A 17,349-nucleotide genomic window follows, 5' to 3' on the forward strand; every position below is an offset into this window, starting at 1 on the left:
TTGATTACAAAATCTAGTCTTTTTTATTTACATCCTTCAATAAAACTCTCTATACAATACATGCCAATATGGCATAATTTACATTGTCAAATATTATATACAAAACCCAAAACTTGGAAAATTAAACATTTTTTACACATTTTTTTGGACATTTTTTTTCATTCTATGAATGTCTATGGATAACAAGAACAAATGAGGAGGCAATTATTTTTAGTGAACGAGGAAAACACCTAACCTTTCGGCTTACGACCACAAAACTTTTGAAAAATTTTGACAAAGCAAGCTTTAGCTTAGGCTAATGTATAAACAATGAACAGGTAATGCGCGAAAAAAAATCAGTCTGAGTTCAAGATTGCTTCAAGCTTTTAAAGTACGCAGGGTCCAGGTGTTTCAAGACTTGGATCCACTGCATACATTTCTGTCCATGAACACCGCCGTGGGAGGACACCCGACATGTAAGGGTAGTCTGACCCTTCTAAAAGTACTCGCAGACGCATGGCGACCTTTCGACTGTGTACAGATCCGCCAAGAAGCACACACTGCACCCCATACGGCCTCCAGGTGAAATTGTTTCCTGTGAAGTGGTGTTTCACTGTTACAAGCGAAGGGGGGATCTGGAATCCCGACTTATCCGTAACTAGTAGAAACGCATCAGCCTCCTTAACTTTCCGTTCCAATACTTTCAGAGGCTCCTCAAATACTTGGCAAAGGCATGCTTGGGTGTCTTCATACATCAGTAACGGTACGCTGACATTAGCACATTCTGGAAAGGAAAAATCAAAAGTCAATGTTAGAAATGAGCAACATCACAATATTTATCATGTCCACGTGACCAGGTCATGACTGTATTGTTACCGGAAGTCAAATACAAAGTAATTTCACTGAGAAGCTAAGAGCACTTCCGGTTTTAACAATACGTGGCAGACAAAGAACCTTTATTTGATATTATCCGCTAAGCCCAAAAAACAAGGTAAAACGCGAGAAAAACAACATTTCACTCCAGGAAAATCAAATAAATAGCAAAGCCATGAAGATTTGGACATTTCCTTTTATGAAACTATTCCGCAATATCATATTTGCTTGGCAACTACAAGTCGTTGAGATGGAAAATGTAAACCTGCCACATCTGCTTAACAAGGCAACGAACCGGATCCATTTCAGAAACGGCAAAATATTTTACAGGGATAGAAAACAACTACCATGAATTCTATTACGAGCTCGGAGAAATCGAAAAGGTAATGGATATCACTTTTGCGGTGGTAAAATAAAATGCGAGGTGTTCTTTATCACAAGTGCTCGCCGCTCATTTCAATAAATTTAAATTGCAAATCTTTTTCTTTTGTGTAATTAAACCGACAAACAAGTTGCGGCAAGCAGATGACGGATTCAGGGTGTTATTTAAAGACATTACAAAGCCTCCAATTACAAAATTTTTCTTCACATTTAGCATGGCGCATTGGCGAGACTTGACTAATCCCTGTTTCAGTCCATATTTCTCAGATGCAAAGAAAACATTGCGAACTTGATTACCAAAGCAAAATTGTTTATCGAAGACCAACATTCAACAATTTATTTTTTCCCGGTTGGGGTTTTTCCCTCTGAAACCGAAAATAAAAACGATTGTTTAGCACAAATGAATTTCAACTTACCGAAAAGCGTGATTTGATGTCCCTCGTTACAAAGTTGTTTTAGCATATATTGCGCCTGGTTAAGGCCGTGATTACTGGAAGCAAAATCGGCGAACAAAACAATCTTCATGCTGTTTGGAGCTCTTGAGTTCTGCGGTGAAGAATCCCAACTCTGCAACAAAGGACAAAAAAATACTTTAACTAAGCAACGATCAGAAGACATTTATATGCTCATGAAAACTGCAAGCTATTAGAAACATTGCATCATGAATTTATGACTTCGACAAGACCATCACGAGATTCTGACGTGCGAAAAGAGGTGCTTACAGGGCCTTTTAAAAATAAATCTTACACGGAACGGAATGCTACTCTTGCAATAAAAACGAGATCACGGGAAAACCGAAAACAACATTTCTGCGATTTTAGCACCCGACTTGTTTAAAGCCTTAGCTTTGACAAACACTGCATAGCTGGTGTTAATAATTTAGTATTTGTCAGAAAATCGGTCACGTCCGTTGCAGTGAAAATTTTTTTTCTAGAAACCGTATCTAATAGTTGAAGCGATGTTTTTTGCAGAGCAAAATCATCCACAGCGACCGCAACAAGAAAGGTTACAAACCTCTAGCGCTACAGGCTATGAAAGAGCGGAGATCGATGCCTCGACACTTCGTGATATTTCAGAATATTTGAAGACCTTCGTGTACAGATCCTTGCTCGCGAAGATCCGAAATCGAAATCGCGCGTGGAGAAAGATCTCTTAGTGAAACCTGAAACCCATGCCGATTTAATTTTATTTTAGGAATATGATCCTGTTATCCAACAGATCTCTCTCAGAGGGACGGACGAATCTATCAAATAACACAGATGTCCATCACTCGCGCATATCGACAGCTCAGTTATCTTCCGTGCAGAATTACACGAAACAAAGTCCGCTCACGTCTTTGTACCTTCGAATTGCACAATCTACACAAGAATTCATGTCCGCGAGTGATTACAGAAATCAAAGGAGCTTCCTAACTTGCTAAACGTGCGAATAATTTACAAAGTGCAAGCGCACCGATTTTTGCGAATCGAAACTGCTAACAAAGCGCTATTCGAGGTCGATTTCATCATCGCTTGCGTTGCAAAGTTCCAAAATCTTTCCGTGTCAAAACTGTGCTCGCAAACTGAGGAAATTCACTAAGCCTTCAAAGGCGAAATTTGCTTTTGTGAATATTTTGGTGGTTAACTTAACTCCGACGTGATCTGTCGACGACTACGAAACAAACAACACCATATAAAGGAGATTCTTGTTCGACACGATTCGCTTGAAATGCAACTTTAACCGAAGGGATTTAAATTGAAAATGACATCGGAAAACAAGCACTTACCAAGTTTGTAAAAGAGACCGATGTGTTTCCTTTGCACATTTTGTTCAAAACCAGCTTGTTAGACAACGCTCCCCGCTTTCGTAAACCTTCTCTCTGACCGTGCACACAATAAAGCACGAAAATCTATTTGCCCGTCAAGTTTTTATGCGATTTGACAAGCGCTGTGACGTCAGACTTCAGAGAAAAGCTAATCAGTGCAATATCACGCCTCGCACGTTCTCATTTTAATCTCGCCTTCTGATTGGCCAGTTAACAAAAGATTGTTGACAACATTGACATAAAGCCCTTGATCCAAATGACGGTTGCAAGCGAGGTCTAGGTAATGATTTTTTTGTATTACAAAAGAAGAAAGGCCTGGAATATTCATGAAGAAGCAGAAACAAAAGAAACAGGCAGAAAAAGGGCCTTTGTCAACCCGTTCAACTAAATCAAAGACAACTCGTGATTGTGGCGTGAGGCAAAACACAAAGCGTGAAAAAGATAATTATAAAATGTTGATCTTCTCTCCGATTCGTCGATCGGAATACAATGCTGCCTTGTTTCTGTCACCTATTGTGACCAAGATTAAATTTCCTTCAATTAATTCTTTAGTCGGTCTTGTCAAGTTTTTTCGCCTCATCAAAGACTTTAAAAATCAATGGAAAAGCTTCCTTTGGTCTTTTCATCGCCTGAGCTTGTTTCAATGCGCTTTTTGTTGGTATTTTTCAAGGCGAAATGTTGTTTTCGTGTTTACAATCACGTATTCGCCCATATCTCATACGTGCTTGCCGAGATGAAGGCGAACGTGACCAAGACTATTTAACTTCCAGGGTCCATATTTGCAACGCTGTTGGACACAAGTGACCTTACTGTTTGTCAAGCTAGTTGGTGCTCACCGCGAAACGTGCAAGAAACTGACAACCGCTATAATCAGCTGTGCTTGCTTTTGTATAGCTTCCGACAGTAATGTTCAATTCAGCCAAATAACATAAGAAATGAAATCGAATCACTGAACGAAAACAAGAAGTCACGAAGGAAATGAAACTCAATATCACATTTAAAAAAAAACAAAAAGTACGAACCATTTTGTTCCTTAGAAAAGTTACTTTTAAAATGGCGGTTGCTTGTTTCAGCGCTCCGAACGTACAATGTAATTTCCACAACAAAATTAAATACACAAAACAAGAATTTAAAAAGGAAATAAATTCAATATCACAGACTTCACAGTCCCTATCGTACGTACCATGTTGTTTTCATCTGCCATATTGGTCATTATTAGGTTTTTGTTGCGTTTGATTTGCTTACGTCCGTGTCTCGTGGCCAGAGATGTTTGTAAACAGTCGAAAAACGGTGATTTATTAGACTTATTATGGCGGGATTTACGGATTTTTTAGGATATGTTCTGCCATGTCAGTACAAAAAAAACTTTCATCAGAGAAGTCAAAACTTGTTGAAATGCTGAATGCTGGATAAACGCCAATATAAGATTAAAAATAACTTTTAAATACCTCCATTGGCAGGAAATTGGTTAACCACTTGTTGAAGTGTGCGCGCGAGTCCCTGTACGCTTGATCGAATGAAGATTTGCAAGCGTATAAATTCTTCCGCCCTCGCAAATAAGGAGCATTCGATGAGCCCCTGATTCCGTCAAGCATATTTGTTTTCGAGCTGATTTCAAAACTAGCAATTTGCTCTGCTGCTTTTTTTAAACAGTAGCCGCAGGTCACAACTTTGTTGTGAAAATTGATCATGTTTATCACATGATCGACTTGTTGTTCGCTTGAGCACACCTTCTTTCCTCCCACGACAAGCCTCTTCGTAAACCAAGCCCTGCCTTTTCCTGTCTAAATGATGGTTTTGTAGCCGTATTACACCATATCTTTGTTATTTAGCAGATCAGCCCAAAGACAAAAGCAACATTGAATCATAATAAGATCATGATAAAACCCTTGAAAAACAAAGAAAAAAAAACCCTTCTACAACAAGCAATAATCCAATATTACAAACGTTGGAATTCTGTATCACTGCACCGTATCATCGAGTTCAAAGAATTAAAAGCTTGTTTTTGGCACTTTTTTTGATGAGCGTGTTTCTTGCCTGATCAAAGACTCATTGATTTAATTGTCAGAAGCCCAAATAATAGGAGATGAAACTTCTAAACAGTGAGGCCAATTGAATATTGTTTTTGTGTCTTTAGCAAATACAAATGGACTTCGTTTTATCCGGCTATTGTATCAGTAGGATGTTACATGTGGGCAGCCAATTTTCAGCTTACTTCGAGCACAAAAGCTGCCTCTTGACTCTATGGATCAAACTGCACATTAACTGATTAACCTTGAGAAGCAAAGAACTTACTTTCAAGAAGTGGTTTCCCTTGCACGAATAATTGGATCGCTTTTCAAGGCCGACTTATCACCGCCTGAAACAAGAGCCTTAACTTTTGACCTCTGCCTCTATGCTACAATATTCTACCTTCAACCTCTCTTCACAACAAATTATTATAAATTATTATGCAACGGTGTTCGCTTTCAACTTGCCCCCTTTTCCGCCCAAGACAATCCACAGCGGATATTTTGAAGTTTATTACTTCACTGCTATTGTCACAAAACAAACAGAAAAAACAACGAGATTGAATTTAGGAGAAGTTCACAGAGGTCTTTGAAAAACAAAGAATGCAACATCGTGAGTCGGTCAGAATAGGCCATTTTACAGCTGTGTGCTCAGTGACCTGGCGTTGAATTGGAAGCGAGGCTGGGGGTGACCTTGTTTTGATACAAACCTCACTGCTTTTCATATGTAGATCATGCTGTTCTTATGCTAACTAGTTTGCATTTACATATGAAAAGCAGTGAGGTCTGTATCAAAACAAGGTCACCCTCAGCCTCGCTTCCAATCCAATGCCAGGTCACTAAACACACAACTGTAAAATGGCCTATTCTGCGAAGCCTTGAAAGTAGTTCAGGTTAAGCATTGCTGTAAGTCATTGAAATCGCAGCTGTTTCTCGACATTAATAGAAAATTTTCAAGCATCTTTCACAAATATACCAGTAAGTATTTTTAAATTCATTTATCAACAGGTGACTAATGTAAACAAACATAACTAAACACTGAAAAGAACTTTGCCGGTTGTATCAGTAAAGTGTATAGATGTGCAGGAATTTTTTCAGCTTTTAATGAACTGAAACTCACTCAAATACGAGGAGAAACCTGTCTGCTTAAAACACGGATTGAGCATGTGTGATTTTTTAATTGAAGGCCACTTTTCGCGGCCTAATTTAAGAAGTGGCTTAACTCGCACGAATTTGTTTGATCGCTCTTCGAGAAAAATATCACTGCTAAGTCGTGCACGCCCAAAACACTAATAATCCCCCCTTGCTTTTCACTTTTACACGTTAAATACGAACAAGATTCTACTGAGCCAAACTCTGATGCAAACGGTATTAATGTTATAAGGTGCTAATTGTCCTCTAAGTATATCTTTCATCTTGTTCGGTTTTTCGTGCCGGAGAAGGCGTTGTCTCAGTTCTACGTGACTAGCTAAACCACGCGTTTATAATGTCGTAATCTCAGGATTTCAAGTATTTTAACTTATCTATTAAGATTACGAGAAACAGCAGCTGAATTTAATACCATCTTAGCTAGCCACATGCTACGGAATCCCTAAAACCAGTTTACATGTAAATTGTGTTGCCGAAAATTCCCTGGTTCCCCGTTGTTTGTTATCTAGTTTTGTCACGGTCATTTTTTTTTTTTTTTTTTTGCCTTTTTCATTCTAAGATGACATAAATCTAAATAAATAGACACCCTCAAAACGGAATTAGGTCGCTGATCCAATTATCCAAACATGAAATCACTACAGCGTTATTTTGCAACAGCTAGCCCTCAAGAGAATGATTTTAATACAGTGTTATAATTGATTCGTAAGAAATTGAAATTTCTTCGCCTGTACCCTATAGAACTCCGTAATGCCAAAGTCAAATCACAAGTTTTCGAAATAACAACACCTCGCTGTGGTTCTTTCTGGTCCATTAAATTGTTTTTCGAAATTCTGACGCTATTTTTTCCGATCGTAAAAAATAACCACTCGAAAAAACCATCTTGCTGTGGGGAAAAAACATCGCTTGTTTATAGCTAAGGTCTTTTACCTTTCCGCATGATCAGATAGTCAAGTGTACGCCCCCAGAATTAGGAAGTGTCATTCAATGTTTGAAAAATGCCTTTTTAAAAACTTTTAAACGTCAAGTATTTATAAACCGTTTCAGCAAAAAGGGCACGATCTCAGCTAATAGTTATAAATCAATATTTTCAGCTGCCGGTCTAAACTACCGTTGTGTCTAAAACGGCAGATTGTTTTTATTTCGCTTTTATTTATTCCTTTTAAACTCAAGGAATCACGGGTCGTTGGCTAGTTGGGGCATTCAAAAGAATGGCAGAACTGAGCAGTACTTTCCTGTAGTGCTGTTTATTATGCTGTGCGAAGTGGTTCTACCTTCTGAATTTGTGGATGAAATCCTTAAGTGTGACCAATCAAATAAAAGCTACTGAGCAGTACTTTCATGTGGTGCTGTTTATTATGCTGTACAAAGTGGTTCTACCTTTTGAGTTTGTGGATGAAATCCTAAAGTGTGACCATTGGAATGAAAGCTAATGAGCAGTACAAGGTGGTTCTAATTTTGAGTCTGTGGATGAAATCCTAAAGTGAGACCAATGAATGAAAGCTACTGAGCAGTACTTTGCAATGCATGGTGCAGTTTGTTTCGACTTTTTACGAACCGAAATTTTTCTAAAATTTTACACTTAGGATTTAGAAGCTGGTTTTTTTGTTTTGTTTTAAAGGTTCGGCGAAAATAGCTTTTGCTGTAAACAAACAGGAAAGAGGTCCAGAACGTAGTGAAAATTGCTATGTTATTATTTAAAATAAATATAATAACAGTAAACCACCTATTTATACGATCTTAGGAAAAGATGTCAAGCTGGCCTTGAAGCGTGCTTTGAAAATAACAGGAACAAGAAAATAGGATAATGTTTCATAATATTTAACTATATCACGAAAATATCATTGCTTGACTGTAATGGGTTTCCTCCGGGAATTTTGGCTAAAGTCACGAAAACTAAGAAAGAACTGCGTTTTGAAAACAGATCACTGAAGGAGTAGGTGTCCTGTAAAACTATCTGCAGAATGACAGTCGACTATCAGTGATATTGAAAATGATATAGCTTTATGCCCATTCCGAATTTATTCCAAACAAGAGTATTAGACATATAGTGCTTCTAAAACGCTCGGGAAAAAAGCAGGAAATGTCCTTAGTTTAAAAATTTAGCTTTTCCCCAGGCGTATTGTTTAAATTCTTAAGTCATAAGAAATTAATCCAGGGCAGAAATTCATAATAAATATTAAAATGGCACGGATAAAAGACTGAGTTTAAAAAACTGCGCAAGAGTACGTGATGGCGGTCCGGCAGAATTGTCAGATTTAATATAACTAATGGTGTCAATTTGTGTTCAAATATCAATATGCTTTTTGTTTTCGAAAACCCGAAGTCACGTTTATTAAAAATTTTATTCAGTTTCCGTGCAAGGAAACATGTTTGTTCGCCGAGGGTTCGTTGCTAACCGCAGCGGCCAAATTCAAATCAGTATTTCGCAACTTCCTTCTCAAGGTTAAGCCCAGATGCGCGTTTTCCTGCGGAGAATTAAAGTGTATTGCTGTTTTTGCTTGAAAAAAATTTTAAGCATTCGAAATCGGTTTAACAGTATTATGAATTGAAACAAGTTCGGTAAAGTTATACGAGGTATTAATTAATTCAGTTGCAAGTATAGTAGATGTCACTCAATGACTGCTTTTTACAGTTTCAATTTGCACATTTTGCACGAGTACTCAGTACCAGCTCTGCGAAAACGTGTTGTTTATGAAAATCCAATACTGCAGTAAGCTTTGTACTAAAATAACAGTGAACTTCAAGATTGCACTCAAGATCTCAGTAAATACCGGTCTCAAAACCGGGTAGGCTCATGATTCAAATCAAAGATACAATAATATTGAAAAGCCAATACAGAAATGTTGATTTTAAAAACAGTACTACTCCAATTAAATTTTAAGCTTGAACTCCAAATACCTTCTTTTCTTCCTAAGGGTCTGTGGACGAAATCCTAAAGTATGACCACGCAAATGAAAGCTACTGAGCAGTACTTTCCTGTGGTGCTGTTTATTATGCTGTACAAGGTGGTTCCAAGTTTTGAGTCTGTGGATGAAATCCTAAAGTGTGACCATTGAAATGAAAGCTACTGAGGATTACTTTCCTGCGGTGCTGTTTATTATGCTGTACAAGGTGGTTTTAACATTCGAGTTTGTGTATGTAATCTTGAAGTGCGAGCAATACATTGAGCAGAGTACTTTCCTATGGTGCTGTTTGTTAAGCTGTACGAGGTGGTTCTAAATTTCGAATTTGAGGAAGCGTGATTATCAAATCAAATCTATCGAGCGACCTTCCACCGGGTTCTGGGTCCAGAAAATTATAGAAATGAATGCCTTGCATAGAATATGGTATATAAAAAAAGGAAATCACCTTACCCTCTTGTCTTTGCAGACTGCCAAAACTCTCTGGTGCATTTTGAAACCAACGAAGTTTATGAAGAACTGACTCGAGTTTCTTCGCGTGCAAATAAGTACCTGACCAAACAAGTCATGTGACTCTTAGTTCATTGACAAGTACCTTTGTTCAAACGATTCTTTGTCGAGCTTGAAACCCAACTATTGCAACCGATACAGCGGGATTTAAATTTCCTGGAATTTTAGCTCAATGTTTTCATGAAACGTAACCTAAAAAGCGAACCGGTGCCGGAGAACTGACTGAAAAGATAAAACAGCATGGTTAGAAAATTGTTTCTCTCAATCTTTTGTGCAAGTCATAACATGTCATTTCAGGTGATTGTTTGGCTCGATTTTTGCACGCAGGTTAAATGAGCTTTCACTAAATGACAATAGGAAACAATTGCAGGCCTTTTTAATTTTTCAGCCGATGTTTTGTTTGTTCGTTTCGACTGAAATTAAATCAACTAAATTTTGTGCCATTTTCGCTGGATTTTTTTAGTGAAGATACGATCTGTGGAAAACGTAGAGCTAAGGCAAGAAAAAGCTGTATCGGCGAAATTTAAAATTCGTGATATTATATATTTTCGTGTAGAATGGACGAAAAAAAAATTGCCTGTACACCTCTCCAAGGTGTCAAGCTGTTCCTAAAGTCAATTGGCTGGCAAACATGCGAACAATTATGCAAACAAACGATCTGTAAACGAGATCTGAAAAAAAAAATGGGGTTCTTTTTTTCAATTAACTACCCGTCAAAACAAATAGAATTTTTTACGCCACTTTGCACGGAAGATGAAAAATTGCTTGTACGGAATCAGAAAAAAAAATCTCTCTTTTCTCTACCAAATAAAACAAACAAAACTTTAAATCATGATCTTATTCTGAAGAAAAAAATCCGTTACAAATTAAACCAACCCCCACGTTAAATTTCATTTGCTAACAAAAATGGCTGTCATATTTACTCTACGGTATAACTATAGATTCGACGCAACCCTAGGTTCAGTCACCACCATTCAAATGAAAGCTCATTGGTAATGTTAAGTCTTGACTATCAACGTACTGCTCTAGGGGTTCAAAACTTTTAATCTTGTCAATAATATCCTCGCCGGCACGAAGCCACGTGCTTGCCACAAACTAATTCGCACGAAATATTTTTCCAATGACTCATTAATTGTTATCTTTCACGAAATAGGAGGTCCTGGGGAACCTCTTATTTATAATAGATTTTCTCGCTAAGTTTTCCAGGGACTAAAGACTATTACATCACATTCGACTTGCATGTTGAATCCCTGGCCGGCTTAAAACCTTCAAATTTGTTATTGAATGCTTTGACGACAGGGTTTTCTGAGCATCCAAAGATAAGCTATTTACCGCTAACCAGCTGTCCATCACAATGAAACTAACCAATCACAGAAGGTGTTATATGTGACATTTGCGTGCCACACTTACGTCAAACTGACAGCAACCAATGACAAAGGCTAAAATATTTTTATCCCGAACTGTTTTTATCCCGAATTGTTTACTTTCCATAATCTTCAAACTTGATCCCTAGTAAATATTATTCTAGCATTTATATTTAAGATGGCCTTTTCTAACGAGCATTCCCGGAAAATAAATAATGTGACCTCTCCAACCAGGAGTGCTTTCTATCCACAACACTTCATACTGAATCCTATGACGTCAACCGATACAACAGCGTCTTTGAAGCACGGTTTCCCGAAATCTTTGTGTGCAGCATGGGTCTTCGGTTGACAAAGTTTTTGCTAATGCCCTCTTATTAATTTACTCTGATTTTTTACACAATTGCTTGAAAACCTGGTGGTTTCAATAAGAGTTTCTTTTTCACCAGTTAGGTTTAATCGAAATTAATATCTTTTTTACCATCGAAGAAACTATTTCAAAACGGGTTCAGTGTCGACAGCGAGGACTTGTCAGAATAAGAACGATACAATTTCGCGCGTGGCTCTAAATAAAACAGTGAGACACAAAAACACCGAAAACGTTTTTAGATGGTCCATGCGGAACTCCATCCTACTGAGTTTCTTTGGAGAAACAAAGGAGTAGGACTCAAGGCGTTTTCTGGTGCTATATACGTCCGTTGCTCCGATCACATCAAAACGGGATGCAAATTGAATATTAAACGAGCTTTTAGTTCATTTGCATTTATGATGTTACTTGGTCCTATATATTCTTGTCCGACGCGTCTCAATGAGGTGTATCGCTGGATTTTGCGACTTTCCTTTCGACTACAAACCGGCAAAATAGCCATCCAAAACTGAGACATTAGTTTCACTGTCAATTAATATAAACAAAACAAAAAAAGGGTAAATTACATCTAAAACCGAAACGATTGTTTCGACGCGCGAAATAATACGCATATATATATTGGTTACCATAGAACCGAAAAATTCTTATCGAAATTAAAAACAACAACTAAATTTATTCCTTCTTGACGAATGCCAAAATGAAAGCACGTTTTTATTTCAGAATTCAACGGCATACAAGTTGTATTAATCCTCGTTTCCAACTTCCTGTTTCCTTACCGGAAGTGGGCACCAGGTCCCTACCATCCGAATACTGAGGAGCCAAATCGCAATCAAAAATGACGCTGGCAAAAATGACGAACTCTTTTGAGTCACCTGAGCAACCAAAACATATCCAGAAAACTCCTTTCTATTACATGTGACTACTGAGGTTAAATTTATTTTCTTAATGCTATCTATGGTTTCAGGACCGGTTTCTATTTAATTGTCAGAATTATAAAATACGTTTGGCTACGACAAGCCTTTTGATTTTGTCGCGGATGCACAGAGGAATTCCCACATATTTGAGTTCATTTCGATGCATTTGCATAGACTGTCGCATAAAATTTGAAGCCTAAAACATGTCAAATTGTATACGATTGTGGTGAGGTTTCTGCAAACTGGTTAAACCCGTGTATAAAGCGACCACTTTCCTGAAAGCTTGTTTGAGTCAGTTCAGCCCAAACACTATGGAATCTCCCATAAGCGACCATTTCAATTTAAAATCACGTTTGAATCACTCTTCAGTCACGTGATTGTCTTTTAAGAGAATTGCATCACCCCTTATTTACTCTTCATATAAGCGACCATCTTCTGTCCCGTAAGAATCAGTCCTTAGCATGCATTGTTTATCACGAGTGGTCATCTATCTGTTATCATATTTCCAAGCCCAGCTCCCATAACTTTGGTTTTGCACTGATGCAGCAATTATAAAGCAAGTACTCGAAGTAATTCGTGTTGTGAGTTTGGCCGTACGAAGGAAGGACGCTCATACAGAAAGCGGAGGGCTGCCGATTTTTTGTAGCCCCTGGTGAATGTAAAGATATTTTCTTGGGGAGGGGGGAGGGGGAAAATTATACACGAAATCTGACTTGCGAGGGAGTTCACAGTAAGTTTGGTCTGGATCACGTGTACTACTTAGTTACCGGTAATTTTAACCGGCTAAACGTAAAAGACAAGGAAAAGCCATTAAAGATAAGGTTCTTACTTTTTGAGGGCTCAAAAATGATGTTTTTGGTGAGTCTGAGAGTTTACTCAATCATTTTATCATAGTTTCAATTTTTTTTGAAGTGAAGTATCTCGCGTATTCAAACAGCAAAAGCAGACACATAGGATCGATCAGTCTCCAAATACTTAACTTTAAAAATCTTGAAACTTTTTAGTAAATCATAAATTGATTTAGTCAACTCACAGATTCACAAAAACTTATCATCTTTGAGCTTTCAAACTGAAAACCTTATCTTTAACGGACGTTTCTAATTCTTTGACCGCGGTTAACCAGGAATTACAGTTGAGAATCGGTACAAAATTGTTCTTAACTCTTCTTGGATGAGGTCACGTTGTAAAAAGGAGAACCCTTCTGTTTTAAAGGATTCTACGATAACCGAACCCCTGGGTCTTGCTTTTAATGGCTAATCTAAACTCTACAATGTTTTATTTTCCACGTCAGTTATGTAACAAATTTAAGTTCATTGGACACAAGTCGTAATTGGAAGCGTTTCCCTCCCGTGAGCAAAACTGACTTACAAAGTACAATTCCAGTGTTGTTAGAGTGTGTGACAAAAAAACCTAAAGCCGGTCACAGCTCAAATATTAACGGTACTTTTTACTGATATGCTGTACAAGTTGGTTCTAACTTTTGAGTCTGTTGAGAAAGTCCTAAAGTGTGATCATTCAAATGAAAGCTACTGAGCAGTTCTTTCCCGTGGTCTGTTTATTACGCTGTACAGGGTGGTTCCAAATCTTAAGTCCGTGGATAAAATCCTGAAGTTAGACCATTCAATTGAAAGCTCTTGAGCAGTACTTTTAGGGTACGATTTGTTTTATGATATTTTGTAAAATTTAATTTCCACTAATGACAGTAAAAGGTAAATTCTCTTCTCTACTCTTCTCCTTTCATGCATTCTTATAAGAACTATAATGCGCACACAGCATGGTTGCAGTGCAAACTAAACTTTCAAACACCTAACGTCTAACTTCTACTTGTAATCAGCTACATAACACCACCATTCAATTTGAGAGAGGACCATTAAAAACTCGGGATTAAATCAGTTTAGTTTGTCCCTTGGAATCGCAACCTCCTCTTCTTTGTCAATTGGGTCACTGCAACTCCCCGCTGCGTGTGTCGGGAAGAGCCTGGTGAAGAGCGCCCTTTCACTCTAGATCCAGTCCTCTTCAATTTATTGATCTATGAACGAGTATTCAAGAATTTCACGGACTTTGTAGAAGTAATTTCACTTCCTCGAGAACATTTGAGACCAGAGACGCGTCCGTGCTTTTGCCATCTACGGTCACGGAGTGATCCTGGGGAAGAAAACACCCTGATCAACAACTGTTTTCTCTCTACAGCATTACACGTATCCTCAACCAGATAGGTGGAGAGAAAATAGGAAATTATCAACAAGTACAGATTGAAAGAGGCATTTCCTTTTCAGGCAGTGACAGAGCCATACTCGAAAAAAGAAAATCCGCGGTGCAAAACCTATGAGCTTCTGATAACTAGTTCGGATGCTCTTCCACCGAGCTACAGGAGATTGCTTCTAAGGGGAGATTGCTTTGAAAGAGACTGAAATACCCTCTTGAGGATTCCTCATTACCACTCACAAGGAACTTGAAAAATTAAAAAAATCTACCTACTTCTCGGTGTTTGGAAATCGGAGGAAACACTCTTCCTCGTGTTTGATATATTACTGAAAAGCGTCTAACTGTATGATACGACACATTATACACGCTTCTATTATAGACTGCAAAAGATCCATCCCGTAACCAGTTAAGCCTATACCAGATTCTAGAAGCATGATAGCTAATATTGACATACCGGCAACTGTTTGACCAACGCGCAAAGATGATGGCCTTGAATTGAGCTGGCGTATAATGATGCACTTGAGTCCACTTGCTCTACCACTGAAAATAGCATTGACACAATACAGTGAAGTATCAAAAAATGATACATTTGATAGTACGTATTTTTTTTCCGGGTCTTTTCTAAGATTACTCCTGCACTTTGCAATATTGCGCCTTGGAAAATAAGAACAAAAAACCAAAACACCTTTCACTACAAAATCAACAACTCAACAATCCAAAAACAGGTTAGCATATTGTACAGAATAAAACCGACTTTAAACTCTCTACTGAGCAGTACTTTCCCGTGGTGCTATTTATTATGCTGTACAAAGTGGTTCAAACTTTCGACTCAGTGTGACCATTCAAATGAAAGCTACTGAGCAGTACTTTCCTGTGGTGTTGTTTATTATACTATACAAGGTGGTTCTTACGTTTGAGCGAGTCTGTGGATGAAATCCTAAAGTGCGGCCATTCAAGGTGAACCTCAACCTAGCCTCCTCATGTCAATTTGTGTAAAAAACAAATCCAGGTGCCATTTCATTGGTACACGTATTTTATTTTTAAAGTGACAAGAACCCCATCCCAAAATAGCGTGATGCAATGTCGTGAAAGCAGGACAAAATCAGACTTGTTTGTCTTGGCGCTTGATTATATGAAAAATATTGCAATACAGAAAACAGTCAAGTAAGCAATTGTTCTCGCGGAAACACGGTAAATAAAAGTTTTGGCCATGAGTGAATTTGCAACGGAAACGAAACAAAAGACACATTTTTCTATACAATTAAAGGAGACACATGTAGAAGTTTGGGAGAGCGAGAAACATCGGTAGTGAAAACGTCGTGTTCCAAAACAGTTTCTCGTTCCAGCAAGCTTTGTGTTTGTGTTCCGTAATTAAACAGGGGCAAAGAAAGAAAGTCTCTCTGTTTATCAGCTAATAAATTACAATTACACAGCAAAACAGTCCGTATTTTTGGAGTTGTTAGTCGTACCAAAGCGCTGTCTTTGAAGGGAACGTTCGAGCGAGGAAATGAAAATGAGACTAGAGAAATACGCTTTTCTCGTGAGGCTCACGCGCGAGAATCCACGCTTTCCGCGCTTTACTCCTCGCGAGTTCGCGCTATCTACCATTCCCTTCTCCCTCTAAATTTCAAGAGACAAAAACCCGACTGTTTTGCAGCGTTAACTATCGTGTAAACGACATGGTGCTCTGAACTTCCTCCTCGTTCAAATACTGAAATTGAAACGAACCACTACGGAAAATAGCATGACTAACGTTAATTCTAAAAGAAGGAAACGCGAGATTTTCCCCTTGTGTTCATATTCTATTTTTACATCCATAACATTCCGATATAATGACATTCAAACAACGGAATAGTACCGCAATACGGTATAACTAACGTCAGCTTTAGATTGAACCTAATTCAATATAACTAATACCAGCAGTGGCAGATAGCAACAACATCCGTCTATACTGGAGCCTTTCCAACACGTAGTCACGTCCGTTCCACGACCTTTTACCTTCTATTAGTTTAAATCACTTTCCATTATGACCGAAAAGTAAACAATAACACAGGGCAGTATGGTTCAGTAGCTTTCATTTGAATGGTCACACTTTAGGATTTCATCCACAGACTCAAAAGATAGAACCACCTTGTACAGCATAATAAACAGCACCACAGGAAAGCACTGCTCAGTAGCTTTCATTTGAATGGTCACACTTTAGGATTTCATCCAGAGGTTGAAAAGTTAGAACCACCTTGTACAGCATAATAAACAGCACTATAGGAAAGTACAGCTCAGTAGCTTTCATTTGGATAGTCACACTTTAGGATTTTATCCAGAGACTCAAACGTTAGAAACATCTTGTACAGCATAATAAACAGCACCACAGGAAAGTACTGCTCAGTAGCTTTCATTTGAATGGTCACACTTTATGATTTCATCCACAGACTCAAAAGTTTAACCACCTTGTACAGCATGATAAACAACACCACAGGAAATAACTCAAAAAAAACTTTCACTGACTGATCAAAGTCAACGATTTCGCCTTGAGACTCGAATTATCTCTACTCTATCTTGAAAGAAAATCAATAAAATTAAACACAACAGTGCTAGTGACATTGAAGCCTTGGATACTTGATTTGCATAATGGTATCTGATTTTCAAACTGTTCGGTGATACGCCTTTTACACCTGTATATTTGCTTCACTATAACATGGCCAATGAGAGGTGGAAGAAGCAAAAGGCAATAGCATTCGCCCATGTGCTATGGATTGAGCTCTCTGACTGACTGTCAATTTTGGCAAACCAACAAAAACATCTCAAAAGGAAGTTTAAAAAAAATTGTTGGCAAGGGTATAAAAGTTTCCTTCTGTATTACTAATCGTGTATTGCATCAGACAATAATAGTCTGATGC

The 17,349-nt window shown here is 38.1% G+C and overlaps 2 protein-coding genes across 4 annotated transcripts in view; both read right to left on the reverse strand.

Moving 5' to 3' along the window:
* LOC146463661 (uncharacterized) lies at positions 1-9,845 on the reverse strand. 3 transcript variants are annotated; one of them, XM_085084077.1, is made up of 3 exons: positions 9,549-9,845; positions 1,650-1,800; positions 1-763 (listed from the first exon to the last, which is right to left on the reverse strand). In XM_085084077.1, the coding sequence occupies exons 1-3, from the start codon at positions 9,585-9,587 to the stop codon at positions 366-368; spliced, it is 588 nt and encodes a 195-aa protein (XP_084940203.1). In that variant the 5' UTR covers positions 9,588-9,845; the 3' UTR covers positions 1-365. The 3 variants fall into 3 exon arrangements, with proteins under 3 accessions (XP_084940203.1, XP_084940201.1, XP_084940202.1); XM_085084075.1 differs by lacking the exon at positions 9,549-9,845 and adding an exon at positions 4,486-4,510; XM_085084076.1 differs by lacking the exon at positions 9,549-9,845 and adding an exon at positions 2,999-3,115.
* A 3,633-nt stretch (positions 9,846-13,478) lies between these two features.
* The window catches only part of LOC146463662 (AP-3 complex subunit delta-1-like), a 43,759-nt gene continuing 39,888 nt past the window's right edge, over positions 13,479-17,349 (reverse strand). Inside the window, exons 45-46 of the mRNA XM_085084065.1 lie at positions 14,907-14,992; positions 13,479-14,392 (exon numbers count right to left, since the gene is read on the reverse strand). Of these exons, the coding sequence (XP_084940191.1) occupies positions 14,300-14,392; positions 14,907-14,992 (179 nt within the window). The 3' untranslated portion in view covers positions 13,479-14,299. The remainder of the gene's footprint in view (positions 14,393-14,906; positions 14,993-17,349) is intronic.

The sequence above is a fragment of the Pavona decussata genome, unplaced genomic scaffold (genome assembly GCF_977016875.1).
Source record: "Pavona decussata unplaced genomic scaffold, jaPavDecu1.1 SCAFFOLD_175, whole genome shotgun sequence".
NCBI classification, from domain to species: Eukaryota; Metazoa; Cnidaria; class Anthozoa; order Scleractinia; family Agariciidae; genus Pavona; species Pavona decussata.

What these genes read in the sequence shown, in the direction of transcription:
- LOC146463661 (XM_085084077.1), bottom strand. Translation starts at nt 9,587, where the DNA reads ATGCACCAGAGAGTTTTGGCAGTCTGCAAAGACAAGAGG. An exon ending in CAGTCTGCAAAGACAAGAGG is followed by an intron (nt 1,801 to 9,548) that starts GTAAGGTGATTT and finishes CCTTTGTTGCAG; the next exon opens with AGTTGGGATTCTTCACCGCA. An exon ending in ACATCAAATCACGCTTTTCG is followed by an intron (nt 764 to 1,649) that starts GTAAGTTGAAAT and finishes TTTCCTTTCCAG; the next exon opens with AATGTGCTAATGTCAGCGTA.